General features: G+C 41.9%; 2 protein-coding genes across 5 annotated transcripts in view; both read right to left on the minus strand.

The window, feature by feature from the left end:
* tfap2e (transcription factor AP-2 epsilon) overlaps positions 1-249 on the minus strand; it is a 29,912-nt gene extending 29,663 nt beyond the window's left edge. Inside the window, exon 1 of one of the 2 annotated variants that reach the window (XM_039691175.2) lies at positions 115-249. The gene's annotated coding sequence lies outside the window, so the exon portion shown is untranslated. The remainder of the gene's footprint in view (positions 1-114) is intronic. The other variant, XM_089122908.1, reaches the window with a different exon arrangement.
* Positions 250-318: 69 nt separating this feature from the next.
* Positions 319-21,078, minus strand: ncdn (neurochondrin). Of its 3 annotated transcripts, none has more exons than XM_039691173.2 (7): positions 20,942-21,078; positions 19,681-19,867; positions 11,026-12,357; positions 10,370-10,614; positions 6,626-6,841; positions 5,833-5,975; positions 319-863 (listed from the first exon to the last, which is right to left on the minus strand). In XM_039691173.2, the coding sequence occupies exons 2-7, from the start codon at positions 19,852-19,854 to the stop codon at positions 436-438; spliced, it is 2,538 nt and encodes an 845-aa protein (XP_039547107.2). In that variant the 5' UTR covers positions 19,855-19,867; positions 20,942-21,078; the 3' UTR covers positions 319-435. The 3 variants fall into 3 exon arrangements, with proteins under 3 accessions (XP_039547107.2, XP_039547104.2, XP_039547105.2); XM_039691170.2 differs by lacking the exon at positions 20,942-21,078 and adding an exon at positions 20,784-20,907; XM_039691171.2 differs by lacking the exon at positions 20,942-21,078 and adding an exon at positions 20,748-20,872.
* Positions 21,079-21,104: the final 26 nt, after the last annotated feature.

A 21,104-nucleotide genomic window follows, 5' to 3' on the forward strand; every position in this document is an offset into this window, starting at 1 on the left:
TATGATTATTGTCAGTGTTGAAAACTGTGAGAAAATTTAATTTTTCAGGATTCTTTCACACAAAAAAAAAATGCAAATAAAAAAACATTGTTATAAACGTAATAGTGATTTTACCCTAAAATGGTTGTGACTAATAAATCCACATTGCATTTGCTGCTCTTTTGTCAGTAAATCCCCCGTGTGTGTTTGAGTAACTGTAGACTGCAATGAGGACGCCCCCTGCTGGACACTCCAGTCCTCTGCACACCACAGTCGCTTCGGATAAATCCTGACCAAGCGTCGAACTCTACAAGCTGGAGCACAATAATGCATAAAATAATACTTCAAAAATATTTTTATTTAATTTTCTGGATATTCTTCGACCGCCGATCGTATACAAATCCTTTTACAAATTTTTTTACTGAGAAATACAAATATGTCAGTATATTTGTTGTCTTATTGAACGCGTGTGTTGGACTCCAGCAGTGTTCTGCCGAGCCGAGGCATTCCCTGAGGAGATGCTGAGTTCATGAGCAGCTCCCGGATCTCCTCAACACACACCGGACTCTGCCGGGCCACCACACACAGAACCTCCTCCAGAACCTCATGAGAAGCCCGGTCCGAGAGACGCCCACTGGGTCCCAGCCGAGCGAAGAGGTTCTGGAGCCAGCGGTCATCCCGGATCAGGCGGGTTATCCAGGACTGGACCCGAACACAAGCGGCCAGAGCCTGCAGACTGAGCCTCCACAGTTCTCCGGCCTCTTCCCAGCATTCCTCCCACAGCACACTGATCCGGGCCGCTTCCCGGGCCGGTCCCGCCTGCAGGGCGCTCAGCAGGAAGCACAGAACTGAGGAGAAGAACCGCCGCTGGCCCGCTTCAGGCTCTGTAGGGATTCAGGGAAACATTATCAACAGGTTTGGGATGTTTCTATGGGAGCTTATGTGTAGCATTATTCAATTAGAAATGTAATATGCAAAATGACAATGCAATATGTAAAATGGCATTGCATTTTGTATTTAAATTTACATTTTACATTACCATTCTTGCAACGTTTGGTGCAAAATGAAAATGAAATTACATAATTTACATTTGCCATTTCACTAATTTTAATATGCATATTGAAACACTTTATAAGTGGCAAAATGAAAATGCATTACAGAAATGATTAGATATGTGTAACATGTTCAAGCAAAAACTGTGGCAAAATGATCATTCAAATGTTATTTTTCTTTTATTGCATTTACACTCACAGTCAAGACACTTGTGATTGCATTTTCATGAAATGCCCCGCAAAAGGATGTAGCAAAATTCAATGTGCACTTTGAAAATGCATTCCGAGCCGATCACGCCCCCTCCTGGCCTGTCAATCACTGCATCAAGACGGGGCTCGGCAACAACAGGTAAACATAATAGGCTATGTTACGTGTTTTCAGCTGTTGAAAAAATTGCTGCGGCAGAGCTAATGCGAGCGTTAAATCATTTAGCAGATAAAGTGGAGCGTGAACAGAGAAACGGTAGTATTTCCGAATATTATTACATGTATGTAGGTGATAGATAGGGTTGGGTATCGAGAATCGAGTATCGATTTGAATCGGGACTAAATTTTCATTTTTCCCGGAATCGTTCAAAAGTTAAAATTTCGATTCCTAGTTTCGATATTCACAGTCCGCCAAACGGAAGAAGAAACCGCTGAACAACACCAGCGAAGAAGCGTCTACCGAAGTGTTGGCATAACAGCGCGAGTCGAACATGAGTAGCTTACGTCGGCAGTCCAAAGTGTGGCTTCACTTTTCTAAAAATAACGAAATCTCGGCAAAATGCAAAATTTGTGACAAAAGGAGTATTTGTGACCGGAGTATTTCCTTCAGAAAGGATTATTTCCTTCAGAAAGACCGTTGGTTAGCAAGGTTAGCTAAACTTTTTTGACCCTGCCTCTTAAAAGAATCGGAATCGAGAATCGTTAGGAACCGGAATCGAAACAAGGAATCGGAATCAGAATCGTTCAAATTCAAACGATACCCAACCCTAGTGATAGAACAGTACGTTGTTGAACGTCTGGGACAATGTTAGCCTTATCAGGCGCCGACACCCTTTTGGCTGCTTGACCTCTTAAAGGTGATGGAAGAACAGTCGTATTCGGATAGGCCTAGGGGAGAGGGGTGACCACCGTGGAGATCCCTGGCGAGGCCATAAAGGGATATCTTATGTATGGGTTAAAACTGTTAAAGATATCGCGGCCTTGTATGGAGTTAGTCGATGGACGGTACATTGCCGAATGCAGCAGTGTGGACTGAAGTAAACAACAACTTAAATATTTTAATTAACCGCGTAATAATCTTCGGAAATACAACCTTTTCTCTGTTCACGCTCCACTTTATCTGCTAAATGATTTAATGCTTGTATTAGCTCTGCCGCAGCAATTTTTTCGACAGCTCAAAACACGTAACATAGTGATTGACAGGCCAGGAGGGGGCGTGGTCGGCTCGAATGCATTTTCAAAGTGCACATTGAATTTTGCTACAGCCATTGCGGGGCATTTCATGAAAATGCAATCACAAGTGTCTTGACTGTGAGTGTAAATGCAATTAAGAAAAATAACATTTGAATGATCATTTTGCCACAGTTTTTGCTTGAACGTGTTACACATATCTAATCATTTCTGTAATGCATTTTCATTTTAATTTTGCCACTTATAAAGCGTTTCAATATGCATATTACAACTAATGTATGAAATGGCAAATGTAAATTATGTAATTTCATTTTCATTTTGCACCAAATGTTACTAGAATGGTAATGTAAAATGTAAATTTAAATACAAAATGCAATGCCATTTTACATATTGCATTGTCATTTTGCATATTACATTTCAAATTGAATATCACTACACAAATGCTTCCATATGTTTCTGCGTATCTTTACATCTCTGATACCTCTGCTGTGGTCCAACACTCACTTACAGTTACTTTTATAAACTCTAGTACTTTAAAGGGTTAGTTCAAGTCTTTAATTACTCACCCCCATGCTGTACCAACCCCGTAAGACCTTTGTTCAACTTCGGAACACAAATAAAGATATTTTTGATTGAATCTGAGAGCTAGATCAGTCCTACATAGCCTTTAAAGTCATTAAAGAAAAGGTTTAAATATTCCATGTGCCTACAGCGGCTCAATTATAAGTTTATCAAGCGACGAGACTACTTTTTGTGCGAAAAAAACAAACAACGACTTTATTCGACTATTCCATTACTTCCTTATGGGCGCATTCGACTACTTCTTGTTACCGGCAGCTCACCGCTTAGGAGTATTACCGCCACCTACCGTATAAGATGATGTGCTGATATAGCTGGAAGCGCAAAACTTTCTGTTTACAAGCAGAGGAAGATCTGCCCTGTACATACGCTTTTCAATTACCGTATTTTCCGCAGTATAAGGTGCACTTAAAAGCCTTTAAACTTCTCAAAAAATGACAGTGTGCCTTATAATCCGGAGCGCCTTATATATGGATCATCATCTTATACGGTAGGTGGCGGTAATACTCCTAAGCGGTGAGCAGCCGGTAACAAGAAGTAGTCGAAGAAGAACATCGTCGTTTGTTTTACACTGACTGGCTACTAACGTTATATACACAAACACAGTCGGCATTGGTTTACGTTCTTGATCAAATCGAAAATAACGTCATAAACTATATATATACATGAAAAACACATTTAAAACATAAGTACTTATACAAAATTCAGGTCAATAATGTTTGTACGTGTTTGTCGTAGACACAAAATAGCATAACTAGTAGCCTAGTGGCTATAAAGCCAGCGCTGGCATTTGATTAAACTAAAACACAAGGCTACGTCTGAAATTTTACATGCAAATACATTTAATATGATGAAGTCTTAGCCTACTTACAGGTTGTGGCCCAACAACTGCTGCCTTTGGTTTTAAAGCTGGAACTGCTTCATGTTTTAGTAACAGTTTCTTGTTGAACTCGTGGAGATTCTGGAAGCTGTCTTCCGTAAAATGCGCAGCACAGAGAGCTAAATTACGATCGTTATTTTCAGGAACATAATCAAACATAAATTGTAAGGGTGCACGATATTGACAAAAATGTGATATTGCGATATCGATATTAATTTCGATATTTTTAAACGGATGTAAAACTACAAAAGTTATTGGAAAACGCATCAAAAAAGATTAATAAATAAAACAAGTTCTTACAACATAAGATTTATTTCAACTGACAGTCATATTGGACTGGTACAGCATGAATAAATAAATAATAACCATGTCTACAGAACAGGACATGTTACTAGTTGTGTACACTACAGTGTAAAAGATAATAAATAAATAGCAAGTCTACAGAACACACTATGCAACTTAAACGCCACTATATGCGTTTTCTTTGACCGGATAGCTATCTGATCATGAAAAGACCAGGTGTAAAGGCCCTGTGAAACGCATTTGTGACGTATTTGAATCTAATCGCTCAAACCCATTCAGGAGGTGGTCTGGGCCGCATTTCAGTCGAAACTGGACAAATGTAAATGCATCTCATTGTTGAAACCACATATGTAAAATGTACTCCTTCCAAAAACGCTAAAAATGAGAACGTTACAGGCTTGTCATGTTATGGCCAGATATGACGACGCGCGCGACTGCAACATGCATCACCTCTTCATCAAGCCAACGCGCAAACTATCGCAAATCAAAGTGAAAGTAAGTCGCAGACGCTTTTCAAAGTTATCTTCATTAAAAGTAACTAAACGAACTGATCTTATTTTACCTGATGATCGTAAAATGCAGCTCATAACTGTTGCTTTTGGTGACGTGCACTCCATTAAATCTGCATATAGTGCGAGAATTGAAGATCGTATTTTGATAAATCAGATAGCTATCCGATCAGTAAAAACGCATGAAGTTGCCAGGTGGCCTGATGTTTATACTTGTGCGCTGGTGTGCGCGTCGCCGTCGAGCCACCGGCAAGTGTGTGTGTGCGGGACTGTGTGGTAGGAGAGCAAGGGAGAAGTGAGAGTGACGGCGGTTAGCTTTGGAGCGAGTAGCGACTTTAAGCGTCTCCCCTGTTCTTTCTGACCACGGTGGGAAATCTGTAGCATGAAAAGTTAAACCTCTCCTTGATTTCATGTTGTTTATGGAGAAGGAGAATCATGAAATGAGTCGGGAGAAATGCAACGGTGCATGTCGGACCAGACGCATCATAAACAAAATATTGCAAAATATCACTTTCGATATGTATATCGAGCAATGTGATATCGCGATAACGATATTGATTCGATATATCGCGCACCCCTAAATTGTATCCATTGTTGATGAAGTACAGCATCCGTGGGAAGCCCGAGCACAGAAGACCTGACAGCTGGATGAACAACACACTCGACGAGCTGCAGAAATATGGCTATGCCCTTTTTTGCATATTCCGGAGGGAGGGTTGATGTAAATGTATGGGTTAGTGACGTCTAAATCCCAGCTGTTGTCCCAATCGAGTTGTTTTTTAAGGCATTAAACTTCCTGATTTTTAAAAGACGATATCTCTGCTTACACTGAACTTTCAGTGCTGCAGCTTTGCAGATACTGTTCATGCACCAACAGCAACATTACACACTATTTAAAATGAAAAAAGTGAAATCGCTATCAACCCCTCCTTTAAACTAAACAAGTAATGTTGCCTTGATTGAAATACAATAATTTACGTTAAAATATTTATTTTATAAATTAACGACAATATCTTTTTGAGGCTTTAATGTTAGCTAACTATGATAATCCTGCCAAGCAAACTTACCTTTTTACTTCAAACATCTATATGAAATTCATAATGGTTCATCCCACTGACTGAGCCAACTGTACCTGTGGACGCGGACCTCAGTCGGCCAATCATGAGACCCAGAGTGCAACAGTTTGCTGCGAAGACCAGGAGGCATGGCTTATGAAGGAGAACAGGAAGGGCTTCGCTCAGCAGTTTCTCCAGATCCACAAAACAAGGATCATTCCTGAGAGAGAGAGAGAGAATGTTTCAGTGTGTTTCTCTACAGTGACCCACAGTAATGTGTGTGTGTGTGTAGGTATAATGTTACATAAGTGTGGAATCAAATGTTCACGCATATTATAATTTGTTACACTGTTTATTTAAATTTGAGTTATGTTATAATATTAAAAAGTGCAGTGTGTGATTTTAGCAGCATCTAGTGGTGATGTTGTGAACTGCACCCAACAGAAGTTACAGTGGCCGACAGGAAGTGATGTCGTTGTCTGAGGTTTCTTTACACAGATAAATTAAGATTATTTTGAATTATGTAATAATTAAGATTATTAGGTTTACTTAATTATTCAGTAAAACAATGTTATAGCAAATATTATTGTCACTTGTTCATCATTGTGCCAGTGTCTTATTCGCTGACTTTAGCAGCTACTGATCATGAACAACATTGTGACGAAACACTCTTGTCCGTACAGGTCCACCGTAGAAACGTGTGTGTATAGAGAAACGCCTCATTCTAAGCTTATAAACATACTGGTTCATTATGAAGCTCTTTATACACCACTGTACACAGTTATGAATATGATATTGCATTCAGGTAACAGATCCTCCTAATTATTACACACTGCAGCTTTAAGTGAGCGAGCTCTGCTCTGTGTTTACCTGACTCGCTCTGGCTCTGTGATGGCGAAGTTGAGTAAAGCTGAACACGCTGTTTCGAGACTCGGGTCTCGGATCACCGTCGCCCCGCTCTGGCCCTTCAACGACCCCCAACCTTTTCTTAGAAAGTCCACGAGCAGAGCCGGAGTCTCCAGAGAGAGCAAAACCCGGCGGGGCCCGTCTTCAGCTGAGAGGTGACACAGCGCTGGGAGAAGATATCTGGGAAAGAGCATTTACACGTAATGTAGTTTCAGGCTCCACTAGAACAGGTTTGAATGTTGATTATTATCCTCATATTCTCAATTGTTGTGGCTCCTCTCTTCCCAGTCTGTCAGTAACGCTCTGTTAACTTCCTGTCTCTATGAAGCCCCTCCTTCTGAAAAGCACACTGTGCTCTGATTGGTCGGTTGGAGTAGTGGGTTGTGATTGGTCGAGCACGTTTGGGAAATGCCCCGCCCCTTTCCATAACCACCAGTTTAACACAGAGCCATGTATTGAGAGAGTTATGACAGTCCCGTAGACCGCCATTGTAACTCAGGAATGCGGAAGTAACGCGTGTCATGGACCTGCCCATTAGTTCCAACCGCTGATAGTTCCAGCATTGAACCCCATTCATTTTCAGTGCTTCCGATGTCCTCTCGCTGGTAAATTAATGAAATTACTGTATTTTTTACTTTTACACACATTAGCCGACCTCTCGTGAATCTAGTCTGTAGTTATATGTTATGTAGCCAGATCTAGTAAATGTTTATTGGAAGATAATAGGTTAATTGCAGCGATAGCTTACGTGACCAACACTTCACTAACGTTGTTAGCTAACTTATGGTTACCTGATGTATATAATATTTTTTTATATATAAATATATAATATTAGATATATATATATATATATATATATATTATATTAGATAGATATACAATATATATATAATATTAGATATACAATATACATATATATACCAGACATCCCAACCTGCAAGAATTCATTTCCGGGAGGTATATTTCGGTAACAGGATCTTGGGTGGGAGGGAGGGCTAACTTTCGCGTCTGCGAGGCACACTCGGTCTCTCCCTCTGTACAGTGCACGCGCAGCGCGCTATGTATGTTATGCGGGCAGTATGTCTCGCTCTAGATTCCGGGAGATTTGAACTAATTTGCGGGCATCAGGGAGACGCTATCAATATGCGGGAGACTCCCGGAACTTCCGGGAGACTTGGGATGTCTGTATATACTGTATATATATATATATAATATTAGATATACATACACACACACAATTGATTTATTTAAATGGTTTAGGGTTATGCATGTGTTTGTGTAATGTATATAGGCATACATAATATATATATATATATATATATATATATATATATATGTATGTATGTATTTGTGTGTGTTTTCTGATGAATGGTTTAGTCTATGAATAGGGTAGGATGAAGGGCTACATTAGCCACTGAATTGAATCCCAACAGTTATGGATCATATTTAGGAACAAATATTTTACTCATTAACTCATCATCATCATCATCATATCTTTATTCAGGACATACATATTAAATTGTCCATAGCACTATACAAAATAAAGTACATTCAAAATAGAAAAGATACCTAACAGTTAAAATTTACCGAACATTACTGTAAATATGGTCATTGCTACGTCATGGGAGCAGTATATCCCTCCTAAATCATTCATTTGGGTCTTTGCGTGATCACGGTAGGCTAATGGCTGAATCGGAATTTATAAGCAAGATCACGGGAATCAATAACCTACATCCCAGTTGTGCTAAAATAAATATCATGAGACGTCCATCATCAGATGAATGACATGGAAAAGTTAAGTTAGAGCCGCTAAAGCCAGTGCAACTACCAATGCGAACATAAACACAAGCTTTTCCCTCCAAAAATATAGCCTAAAAAACATCTAAGTTGTCACCCTGCCTCTCCAAATGCAACACTGACATTAATCAAACGCAATAAAAGCTTAAAAAGTACTTTGGTGTGCGTTTTATTTTATATTTACCGTTTAATAATGCAATCGCTGCTGTCTGTCCATTGAAGAACATGACAGCCCGCGTCTGTTTTGGAACTATTGGGGCTTCCATGAATCACGTGACAGCCTTGCGGCGACATCAAAGCGTGTCGCAACTCTCTCAATACATGGCTCTGGTTTAACATACTACTAACTCAACCAGGCCCCGCCCCTTTATTCTGCATATGAATTATTATAATGAGGAATATTGGGACGTGTTCGTTCCCGGAAGAAACTCAAGACTACAATGGAGGCGTTTCAGGAGTTCAGAAACACTGACAGTGACACTGATATAGAGAAGAACATCCTCAAACTAGGGATGGCGAAAACTAAAAATTTTCTTGACCGACCACCGAGCCTCATTAGCCGGTTGAAACCGGTTAACCGATTGGTTTAAAAATATGCGCGCGCACACACACACACGCACACAGCCCCGGCGCCGTCATTCCACTCATGTCACTATTTTAAAATCCCCATAGAGCGTGAAACACGAGTCCAGGCGGTCGCACACCGGACGAGAAGCTCAGCACCGCGTCGTGGAGATCGAGCCACATCTTTCAAATTCGAACACATTATTCTTTATGAATGTACAAACACCGGCGGCGCCATTCAGCGTCTGTCCGCGGCGCCCAGCAACGACTCAGGACCGTATTCAAAATCCTGCTGCGCTACAGAGCGCCATTTACATAGTTTTATATAAAATTTAAATTATTTTTGTCTCACATCGTTGCTAATGTACCCTGACTGCGCCCTATGCTGCAATATGTAGTTTTGCATTCATTTACAGAAATCAGCTGCTTGAATGACAATTGCTGATGTTATTGGATTTTTCAGGTGAGAGTCTCAATTCATTCAGTTAACTCTGAGGTAACGTTAAAGTTTTCAGACTGCAGACTCAGCAACGATGGTATTTAATTGTACAGTACAATCATAACATAGAACAGACATTATCTTCATTTCATGTCATGTCATTAAACATAACAATATTGCTGGCCATACACTGATTAGAAAGTGCGCATCCAGTGTGCGATACTGGAGTTGTCCTACGCGGCGCAGCACTTCTCATCTGGTCACTCCGGTGTGCGACCCCCCCTTCCCGCAAACGGGGCGCCTAGGAGCTTGTATGTAATCGGAGGCTCCTTTTTAGTTTCTAAATGGTTTGGGTACAATGTGATCGCGTTGAAAATAGAGGCGTTAGTACAGCGTTAGAAGCTCAAACATTGCCGTGGCTCATTTAAGAAAATGATAGCTCCGAAGAGACGCCGCTTTAGTTTAAGGTGACGTTAACGTTAGTGCTAACAATAATAAAGAAAGATGATGATGATGATCATTATCATCACCTTATCTGTTACCACTGAAATGTAAATGTAATGTATTTCCAAATCTAAGCCCAGCAACTTACATCTGTGTCATTCTTTTAGGTGAAATGGTCCCACACACTATTTTCTTTGCACGCTTCATCGTCGTCTGCCCTGGCTTTAACCTCGAGTGTTTTAGACTGAAGCCTTTACTTTTCACAAATCTTGTGAGCGTGTGAACCCAAACGCAGTGACCTCGCGCCCAAATTTTTAATTTTTTTACCGACTACCATCAACTTTGATCGGTTAACGTTGATACGGTCAACCATCGGTCAAACGGTCATCGGTTAACATACCTACCTCAAACAGCAACATTACACAGTGAAGAAATACATAATTCAAAGAAAAGGCTTGTCTTACCTAAGAGCAGCATCTCCGCTCCAGGTCGCATCATGTGATCTGTTGCTGATGGACATCTTTGACATCCAATCAGAAAGCCCCTTGCCTTCCACCCCTCCCTTAAAGTGGCTTCTCGCATAACCAATGAGGAAAGGCAGGAGCTCGATGACATCGTCCTTCAGACACGAGGTTTCCTCCGCGAGCCAAGCACAGAGCGAGCGGACCGTGGCGAACAGAAACGGCTCGCCGTAGCCGGCCTCGTCCACCTGAAGGAGAACAGTTTATAACAGCAAAATATTTAGTTCATACCCATTCAATTAAACAGAATATTCTGCAAACTAAATTCTAATAATATATATGGTAACACTTTATTTTAAGGTGACGTAGTACTTCCTATTGTTATAACAGTAAATTATGCATAATTACAAGGAACCTATGTAGTTAAATAGCTACTAGCTAATCAAATTAATTATTTACATTGAAACTACATCACCTTAAAATAAAGAGCAACCTTATACAGCATATACACTACCATTCAAAGGTTGTGGTTTACTTTATAATGGAAAGAAATTAATACTTTTATTTAGCAAAAGCTAAATAAAAGAGCCGCCAGACTCAAACCTTTGAACCCCAAACCTTTGAACAATGAGATATATGTTTAACCCTTGCATTCTCACCCTTTTCAGATAGTACATCTCAGCAAAGAAGGCCTCCTTCAGAACTCCTAAGACCTGCCGGCTCTGTTGAAGACTCAGGCCAGCGATGGCCGCCAGTGGCGGGGCAGGACTCGACGGAGCCCCCTGTGGTGGGGCAGGACTCGACGGAGCCCCCTGTGGTGGGGCAGGACTCGACGGTGCCCCCTGTGGCATGGAAGGACTCAACGGTGCCCCCTGTGGCGTGGCAAGACTCGACAGCGCACCCTGTGGCGGGAGAGGACTCGACAGCACCCCCTGTGGCGGGGCAGGACTCGACGGCTCCCCCTGTGGCGGGGCAGGACTCGACTGCGCCCCCTGTGGTGGGGAAGGACTCGACGGCACCCCCTGGCTGCAGGCCTGCTCCATCGCGGCCTCCATGATGCGATAGCATGCGGTGAGCGTGTGCTGAAGCTGCGGGTCGATCTCAGTTCCCGGCAGCTCTTCTAAACCCAGCCTCACCTCCACACATGCTCGGTTTACCAGTAAACAACAGAACTTAGGCGGTCCCGTTGACTCCCATCCGAACAGATCCAGAAGGCAGGCGGATGCCACTAAAACCGGGCCTAAATGCTCCTTACTGATTTTTCCCTGAACCAAAGGCCGGAGTGAACCCCATAGACGACCCACAATCTCCTTAAGCACCTGGTTTTCTGACTCGACCCCAGGAGGAGGGAGAAGCAGTGGGATATTTGTGCACATGGTTAATCTGGCTTGTTTGGAAGCTTGGGAGAAGTTTTCCGAGACGCTCCCCAACAGCGAAAGCAGATCAGACGAGTGTTTATCCCAAGCTCGCAGTCTTACGCTGGAAGATAATATAAGTCCCAATAACGGAAGCCCTTTTTCATGGCTGAGGGTTTGATTTTTGAGGACGGCTCTGGTTAGAGCCGGAATGGCTCCGCGTGTGAAAAGCTGATCGGGACCTTGGGGTAAAGCACATACAGCGCTTAACACCTGGTAGCAGTCGCAAGCTAATGCCTCATCAAGGGTGTTCTGGGAATCTGTAGCACTTTGGGATTCGGAGACGCTCTTGGATTCATTAACTCTCTCTGTCCGGGTGGGTCCATTCTCCACAACGCTCAGAATCAGAGGGATTGTGCTGAGAAGCTGTGGATGCGCGACCATGCTAGCGTCCGTGCTGAGAGCTGCCAGCAGAGCCGAGCCCAGAGAGATCAGGTCCTGCGGGGGTAACCCCGACCCGTCTTCACCTCGGAACGCTGTGACCAGAAGACGTGCGGGAAGATTCAGGCCGACCGCTTCGAAGATCCGATGGAGAGTCCCGGAGTCCAGCTGTCCGGCCGGACACAAGCGCGTGATCTAAAGGCACAAGAGAAAACAAGTTATGTTTCCATTCAAAGTTGTGAATTTAAACCCTTTGTTCTTTCCTCGGGTCATTTTAACCCACATTTGTAAAAAAGTGTCGACAGAGGGGGCAGAGACCCAAGGAAATTTTGGCACATTTGAACGACAAATACAGAAAAAAACGTAATGGATTCGAGGAGTTTTGATGAAATCTAAATTTTTTTTTTATAATTTCTTCCCTCGTGAGTCAATTTGAGGCCCTTAGGAATGAATGGAATGCAAGGAATGCTTCAGTACACATAGAAAAACCTGAAAATGCTCCATTTAAACTAAAAATGCTAAAACTTTACCAAAAAACTATTTTATAATGTCTACATGTGTATCTGAATACATGCTGAACGAGAAATTATGAATGATTGTGTCTGTGGGGAATTGAATGGATGGTTGTGGTTTGCTTTTGGCTGATCTCATGTGAGTGGCAGGTTATAGCCCCGCTCTCTGCATCAGAGAAGAGACGGCACATGAATTTAAAGGGGGGGTTGACTGCGATTTCACTTTTTTCATTTTAAATAGTGTGTAATGTTGCTGTTGGTGCATGAACAGTATCTGCAAAATTGCAGCGCTGAAAGTTCAGTGTAAGCAGAGATATCGTCTTTTAAAAATCAGGAAGTATATTGCCTACAAAAACGACTCGATAGAGACTACAGCTGGGTTTTAGACGTCACTAACCCACACATTTGCATCAACCACTCCCTCCGTAAAATGCAAAAAAGGGCATGCGCAATTGCGCATATTTCAGAAGCTCCAGCTCGTCGAGTGTGTTGTTCACGCAGCTGTCAGGTCTTCTGCGGATGCTGTACTTCGTCAACAATGGATACAATTTATGTTTGATTATGTTCCTGAAAATGACGATCGTAATCTAGGTCTCTGTGCTGCGCATTTTACGGAAGACAGCTTGCAGAATCTCCACGAGTTCAATGCCGAATTCAACAAGAAACTGTTTCTAAAACATGAAGCAGTTCCAGCTTTAAAGGACAACTCCGGCACAAAATGAACCTTTGGTCTAATTGCACATTGTTACCTATTCAACCGTTATCTGAGATTTTTTTTCATGATTGCCGAATCTAAATAGTTTTATCTATTAAAACAGTTTAGCCTATAATGCTAGTATAACGCTAGTCTATAGGGCATAGAGTAATGACAAATAAAAATCGCTTTTTATTACCACTAACAAGGCTCAAAATAGCCCCACAGTAACACGGTAGCACAATAAGGATCCCTACATGCAAAACGAAGCATTGAGAACTTTGTCAGTGTCCATACCGTTTAATAAGAAGATATTTTATACACACAGTCAACTTCACGAATACAGGAAGCCATCTTTAAAATATAGTCTCTACCAGTCGATCTACGAACGCTGATCCAAGTGCGCTGAACTGTGCAGAATCTTATATGGTCCATTGTTTCCGGAAGAAACACAAACACGAACCATTTTCTTCTCTTTAATATGTACATGTTGCCTACTGTTCGCGCTCACCTTATCACTTTATTCACATCTCACCAGCGCACTTGGATCGGCGTTCGTAGATCGACTGGTAGAGACTATTTTTCAAAGATGGCTTCTTCCTGTATTCGCAAAGTTGACTGTGTGTATAAAATATCTTCTTATTAAACGGTATGGACACTGACAAAGTTCTCAATGCTTCGGTTTGAATGTATGGATCCTTATTGTGCTACCGTGTTACTGTGGGGCTATTTTGAGCCTTGTTAGTGGTAATAAAAAGCGATTTTTATTTGTCATTACTCTCTATGCCCTATAGACTAGCGTTATACTAGCATTATAGGCTAAACTGTTTTTATAGATAAAACTATTTACATTCAGCAATCATGAAAAAAAATCTCAGATAACGGTTGACTAGGTAACAATGTGTAATTAGACCAAAGGTTCATTTTGCGCCGGAGTTGTCCTTTAAAACCAGAGGCAGCAGTTGTTGGGCCACAACCTGTAAGTAGGCTAAGACTTAATCATTTTAAATGTATTTGCATGTATAATTCCAGACGTAGCCTTGTGTTTTATTTTTTTCAAATGCCAGCGCTGGCTTTATTGCCACTAGGCTACTAGTTATGCTATTTTGTGTCTACGACAAACGCGTACAAACATTATTGACCTGAATTTTGTATAAGTACTAATGTTGTAAATGTATTTTTCATGTATATATGTTTTGACGTTATTTTCGATTTGATCAAGAACGTAAACTTGCCAACGCTGTTAGTAGCCAGTCAGTTGCTATTGTTGCCAGTCATTTGCTATTGTGTAAAAAAACAACCGTGTATAAAGTTAAACACTAAAAAATAAAAGTGTGAGAGCATGTTATAGACTGTGTAATGTTATAGCAAGATGTGACAATGCTACTGCAACACGCATCACGGCAGCTGAGCATCTATTCATAATTGCAAACTAAAGTGAAAGTAAGTCGCAGACAATACTCCTCATCATTAAAGGTAAAGAAACGAAATAATCTTACAAGGGCGGAACCACTCTCTCATTGCGGTCTTTTGATTTTGAAATGAGCTGATCTAAGTTATCAAATGCAGCAGCTCATATCTGTTGCTTTCGGTGACGTGAACTCCATTAAATCTGCATATAGCGCGATTTATATCTGTTATACGAAAACGCATTTGTGATCAGATTTAAGTAGAATTGTTTTGATGAATCAAATAGCTTTCCGATCTGAAAAAACGCAAGAAGTGGCCAGGTGTAAACAGCCCATAATGTATATCTGACAGTCAGGCGGATCTGGAGGCTTGAGGGCGGGTCCGCCACGGACTCCTTTGCTGTGTGGGGTGCATTCAAGTTCATCATAACGTACAGCCAATGGATGGTAGAAATAGATGTAGTGTAATACTTAATTGTGGGTGTTTTCAGGGCTTTAATCTAAAGATAACTTTATCAAATAAATCCACAAGCTCTTTTTCTCACTTTATTAACTCCTTCTCTTCCGCTCTCCTCTCTCTGTACCCCCGTCATAATAAAATTCCTTCCAACAACATCCACTTTAACACAATATACTGATGAATTAACAGTGAAATATTCAAATATAACATCAGGATTAATCTTTTTAATAATGTGTGCAACATTTAAGTCTTACAGTAACACAGATATAATTTAGTGCTGCTAGTATAACTGTCTTTTCAACGACTTGAAAACTGCCTTGAAAACGAAATTGTCTTGAGGAGCATGGAACCCAGACGGAAATTTGATTTAGATTTTTTAAAAAATAAAGGCCTGCCTCTAATAAAAGCCTGCTTCAAATAAAAGCCTGGTACTTTCTGCAGTTTAGGTAAATAAAGGCCCTGGCTTTTATTTGAGGAATTACGGTATTTACATCTGGACCGGAGCTCATGATGTGCACGTTAAGCCTTGTTTATACTCGACGCGTCCGCAAGAGCGCGAGTCTCCGCTGCCTGCGCGCGCACCTCTCCAAACGGATGAGGCATTTATACTTGACGCGCTCGCCGTTGTGCTATTCTGTGAAACGACAGGCGGCGAACTCTCGAGCAGTTCACCTCTAAACCACCAGGAATCAGCAGCGAAGAAGTAGTTTGCCGTTTATTAGTAATTTATTAATTGCTAATTCATAAAAGAGTAAATGCAGTAGGTTTATTGTAGCCTACTTTCACTGCATGTAAACTAATTAAACAACTGAAGCCTTATTGGAGAGTGTTTAAACCTTAATTTTACCAGCAGGGCTTAATTCTGCTATTGTAGGCTTATTTTGTAGATGTAACCAATAACTTTAGACAAGTGCAAACTAGGTGCTTAATGCAAATGTGTTCCTGTTCACAAAATGAGATGTTATGGTCGCCCATCAATGCAAATGTCTCTGTGTATAGAAGGATCATAAACATGCTGGTACAGATCGTACCAGTTCGGCCAGATTCGGCTCGAAGTCGTCTATCTTGGGATGCGGCGCCGCGCGCAAAGTTACAAAAAGTGCCGTGCACACCGCCAGGCGCAATGGGGTCTTGCGGACCCTACACGCACGACCGCCCACACCGCAATGACGTCATTTTTGCCGCACGCCCTTCGCGCTCTTGCGGACGCGTCGAGTATAAACAAGGTGATGCGCGGGTCAGCTTTTTTCCAACCCGCGGGTCCCGCTTTTACGAAACTATTTGGCCCGCCCCAGCCCGCATCGCACCACTGTCTCTATTTTTACAACCCGCCCCGCACTGCGACCGTTAAATAGACATAGTAGCTACTAGGCATTGTAATGTAAATGAAAACAGCCTTTATTTCAGCCTGAAAGTGCTTGGAAACATCGCCCTGTAAACTGGCAACAACAGACGATTATGAATATGAACCATAAATCAGGTCATATTAATAAACATTTTCAACTTTTACAGCATTTGTATTCATCTAATAGGCTAAACCATTTTTTTTATTTCTTAGACCCCCACAAATATGTCTTGACATGCTGGAAGTGCCCGTTTTGTGGCGCTACTGTTTGTATATTTTTCACACGAGTTGCACTTCAGGTAGCTGAGACTACTGTTGTCTCCTGCTGCAACTGCTTCTGAGAACCGCTCCCAAACATTAGATTTAGCAGCCTGACCTTTTTTTCTTTTAATCATGTATATTCTTGACCTCAATTTCTCCCGCACCTCGTCTTCCATCTTCACTTTTAGTTCTTCGTTGTTGTTGTTGTCGAGGCTGTCGCGTCTGTCGGCGGGAGCTGCTTGAAGGCCAATTTATACTTCTGCGTCGAGGGTACGCCGTAGTGTACGGCATTGGCTACGCAAGTAGGCAACGCCGTTGTGAGCATTTACACTCACCGGCCACTTTATTAGGTACACCTGTCCAACTGCTCGTTAACACTTAATTTCTAAGCAGCCAATCACATGGCGGCAACTCAGTGCATTTAGGCATGTAGACATGGTCAAGACAATCTCCTGCAGTTCAAACCGAGCATCAGTATGGGGAAGAAAGGTGATTTGAGTGACTTTGAACGTGGCATGAATGTTGGTGCCAGAAGGGCTGGTCTGAGTATTTCAGAAACTGCTAATCTACTGGGATTTTCACGCACAACCATCTCTAGGGTTTACAGAGAATGGTCCGAAAAAGAAAAAACATCCAGTGAGCGGCAGTTCTGTGGGCGGAAATGCCTTGTTGATGCCAGAGGTCAGAAGAGAATGGCCAGACTGGTTCGAGCTGATAGAAGGGCAACAGTGACTCAAATAACCACCCGTTACAACCAAGGTGGGCAGAAGAGCATCTCTGAACGCACAGTACGTCGAACTTTGAGGCAGATGGGCTACAGCAGCAGAAGACCACACCGGGTGCCACTCCTTTCAGCTAAGAACAGGAAACTGAGGCTACAATTTGCACAAGCTCATCGAAATTGGACAATAGAAGATTGGAAAAACGTTGCCTGGTCTGATGAGTCTTGATTTCTGCTGCGACATTCGGATGGTAGGGTCAGAATTTGGCGTCTACAACATGAAAGCATGGATCCATCCTGCCTTGTATCAACGGTTCAGGCTGGTGGTGGTGGTGTCATGGTGTGGGGAATATTTTCTTGGCACTCTTTGGGCCCCTTGGTACCAATTGAGCACCGTTGCAACGCCACAGCCTACCTGAGTATTGTTGCCGACCATGTCCATCCCTTTATGACCACAATGTACCCAACTTCTGATGGCTACTTTCAGCAGGATAATGCGCCATGTCATAAAGCTGGAATCATCTCAGACTGGTTTCTTGAACATAACAATGAGTTCGCTGTACTCAAATGGCCTCCACAGTCACCAGATCTAAATCCAATAGAGCATCTTTGGGATGTGGTGGAACGGGAGATTCGCATCATGGATGTGCAGCCGACAAATCTGCGGCAACTGTGTGATGCCATCATGTCAATATGGACCAAACTCCCTGAGGAATGCTTCCAGCACCTTGTTGAATCTATGCCACGAAGAATTGAGGCAGTTCTGAAGGCAAAAGGGGGTCCAACCCGTTACTAACATGGGGTACCTAATAAAGTGGCCGGTGAGTGTATACTTCTGCGTTCAGGTCTTGGTTGCTCTGCAGTACTGCTCCGAAACACAAGTTGGCGGCGCACGTTGGCTACGCACAAGTTGGCTACGCACGTAGGCAACACCGTTGTGAGCATTTATACTTCTGCGTTCAGGTCTTGGTTGCTCTGCAATACTGCTCCGAAACGCAAGTTGGCGGCGGAGAGTTTTAATGTTCCACTGTGTTTAGATTCCTCGCGGCTAGGTTACTACAAGCAATAGCGACTGAAAGAGAGCTGATCATGTTGGAGTTGGAGCTTATTGAGGTGGAAAAACAGTTCACTTTAGTGAAATTACTAAAACTGAAAGGCAGAAATGAGAGAAGACTTCGGAGGAGATGAAACGTGTGGAAATCATAGACAGAGGTGGAAATGCGTGAGAAGGTACGTGCGGAAATGCGCAGGAGGAAATGCGATGCTACCAAGGCGACCAATCACCGATCTTGCGGTCCGCGTCGTCGCGACATGTAGTTAAATTTTTGAGGAGGTGCGCGTCAGGCGACGGCGAAGGGTACGCGGTATGGGACGCGTCTGTGCGTATGCTACGCCGTACCTACTGCGCGCACCCTACGCAGAAGTATAAATTGGCCTTGACACGGCGCTTTCATGACGTGTCACGTGACACCAAAGGTTTGGGAACCTCACGCAAGTTACGTTGCTACGGCAATCGTATTGTAACCTTATAAAATATGAAAATAGATATTCCCAAATATTTAATATAGGCTGGAAATTGCAAGCAACATACATGGATAAAGAAAAAATAATAAAAAAAACTTAATGACCCACCCCAACCCGCCCCGCGGGTTACCCGCGCATCACTAGTGCACGTTTTGCCCGTAAAGGTAATAGGCGTTAACCTTCCGGACAACGTGAGCGACAGTTTAGCCCACTGACCGTTTCTGAGGGCGTGGTTTCATAGACATAGGAAGTCAACCGCTCGTTCGAGGACAGAAGAGAGCGCGGCTGACAATAAAGGTGAAGTTTATGAAAAATAAGACTTTTAAAAAAAGCAAATACATGTTATAATGCACCCCGTAAACACAATCATGCAAAGAAAAAAAGCAGTCAACCCCCCCTTTAAAACAACGATAATGATGTGCATTGATAATGTAATGTAATTTTACATGAAATAATGGTAATTTTGATTTCATGGTGACTTTATATTAAACAGTGTGTGTGATGTCACATATATCAACCATTGGCCACCACCAGGATAAAACCAATGCCGGTCGATCACTGATGTAGATGAAGAGGATAAGCAGTTGTTTACCAGGAGCAGCGCTGCTAAAACATGGCTGTCATTCTTGGCGTGAGTGAGAGCATGCAGACAGCGCTCCAGAACCTCGCTCTGAGACTGAGACAGGCCACAACCGGACCCTTCCAGGGCTTTCGGATCCGCCCCGGCCCGAGTCTGCGGGTCGAGATGACACCCGTTCTCTGCCATCTTCTGCTCCAACCTGTGAACAAGCATGAGCATCAGAAGATATGCTGTTAGGAACTACTTCAGTGAATGAGCCTTGCTATGATGCTGTAACATGTCAGATTCAGGACTGAAAATGCCAGGTGAGCAGGTTTAAAGTTCACGTCAGGTTAAATCAGGCATTAAAAGAAAGAAAATTATGTTGTAACTAAGCTGAAATGATGACATACTAAATTATGTAATAAGAAATTATGAAAAGAAAATCCAAAATTACGACCCTTAACCAGAATTATTACATAAAGTATTAATTATTACATTAAAAAGTCGAAATTATTCTAGAATAAATCAGAAGTATGACACAAAAAGTAGAATTGTCAAAATTATGACATAAAAATTCTAAATCGCGACAAAAAGTCTACATAATGACATCCAAAATCAAAATGGACTTAAAAAGTAAATTATAACATAAAAAGGTCATCATCACACATACTAAATCGAAATTACGACATAGGCTACTACGTCGATATTATTACTCAACAACAAGTCATATGAATTATGATAAAGGTCACACTTTTTTAAACGCCGTTATTATGACTTAACATGTCAGAATTTCGCTTGCTTTAACTGTTACCATGTTATAAATTGAACTTGATCTCATAATTTCGACTTTTATCTCCTAATGGCATAATGTTTTGAGTTTTTCATAATTTCAATTTATGACTCAATTAGCAGCTTAATATGTTTAAGGGTTTACTTAAGTTATCACAGAGCTGTAAAGGGAAATGACGATTGTTTATGTTATTGAATTATAAAGAACTAATACGATAAGAGATAATAAGAATGAATAGCGAGCAAACATAAAACTAAACATATTTTAAAACCATACTCAACACATAAATGCGTTAAATTATACTTACTAGAGTAAATCAAATCAAAACGCTATAAATTCATACCAGATGTAGTGAACGAGGCAAATACACGTTGAGGCTACGTGTTGGAGACGGAAAACCTCGCGAGACATAACGAGACTACGTGATTTCAAAATAATAGTATGAGGTAAAGGAAATGTGTGTGCATGATTTTGCTAATAATATTGAGAATTGTGTATTACCCATGGTATTACCAGAGCCCGTAACGGAGAGCCTTGGCACTTCCTATTGGCTCTTTTGTGTATCATCTTGGTTGCAGTTCCATTAGAATTCCACTGGAGGCGATCGCGGGCAAGCGCAGAATGAATGGGAGTCTATGGGGCTAAACGGCTAAATGTGTCTATT

The sequence above is a fragment of the Pimephales promelas genome, chromosome 18, assembly GCF_988280905.1.
Source record: "Pimephales promelas chromosome 18, fPimPro1.hap1.1, whole genome shotgun sequence".
Classification (NCBI taxonomy): domain Eukaryota; kingdom Metazoa; phylum Chordata; class Actinopteri; order Cypriniformes; family Leuciscidae; genus Pimephales; species Pimephales promelas.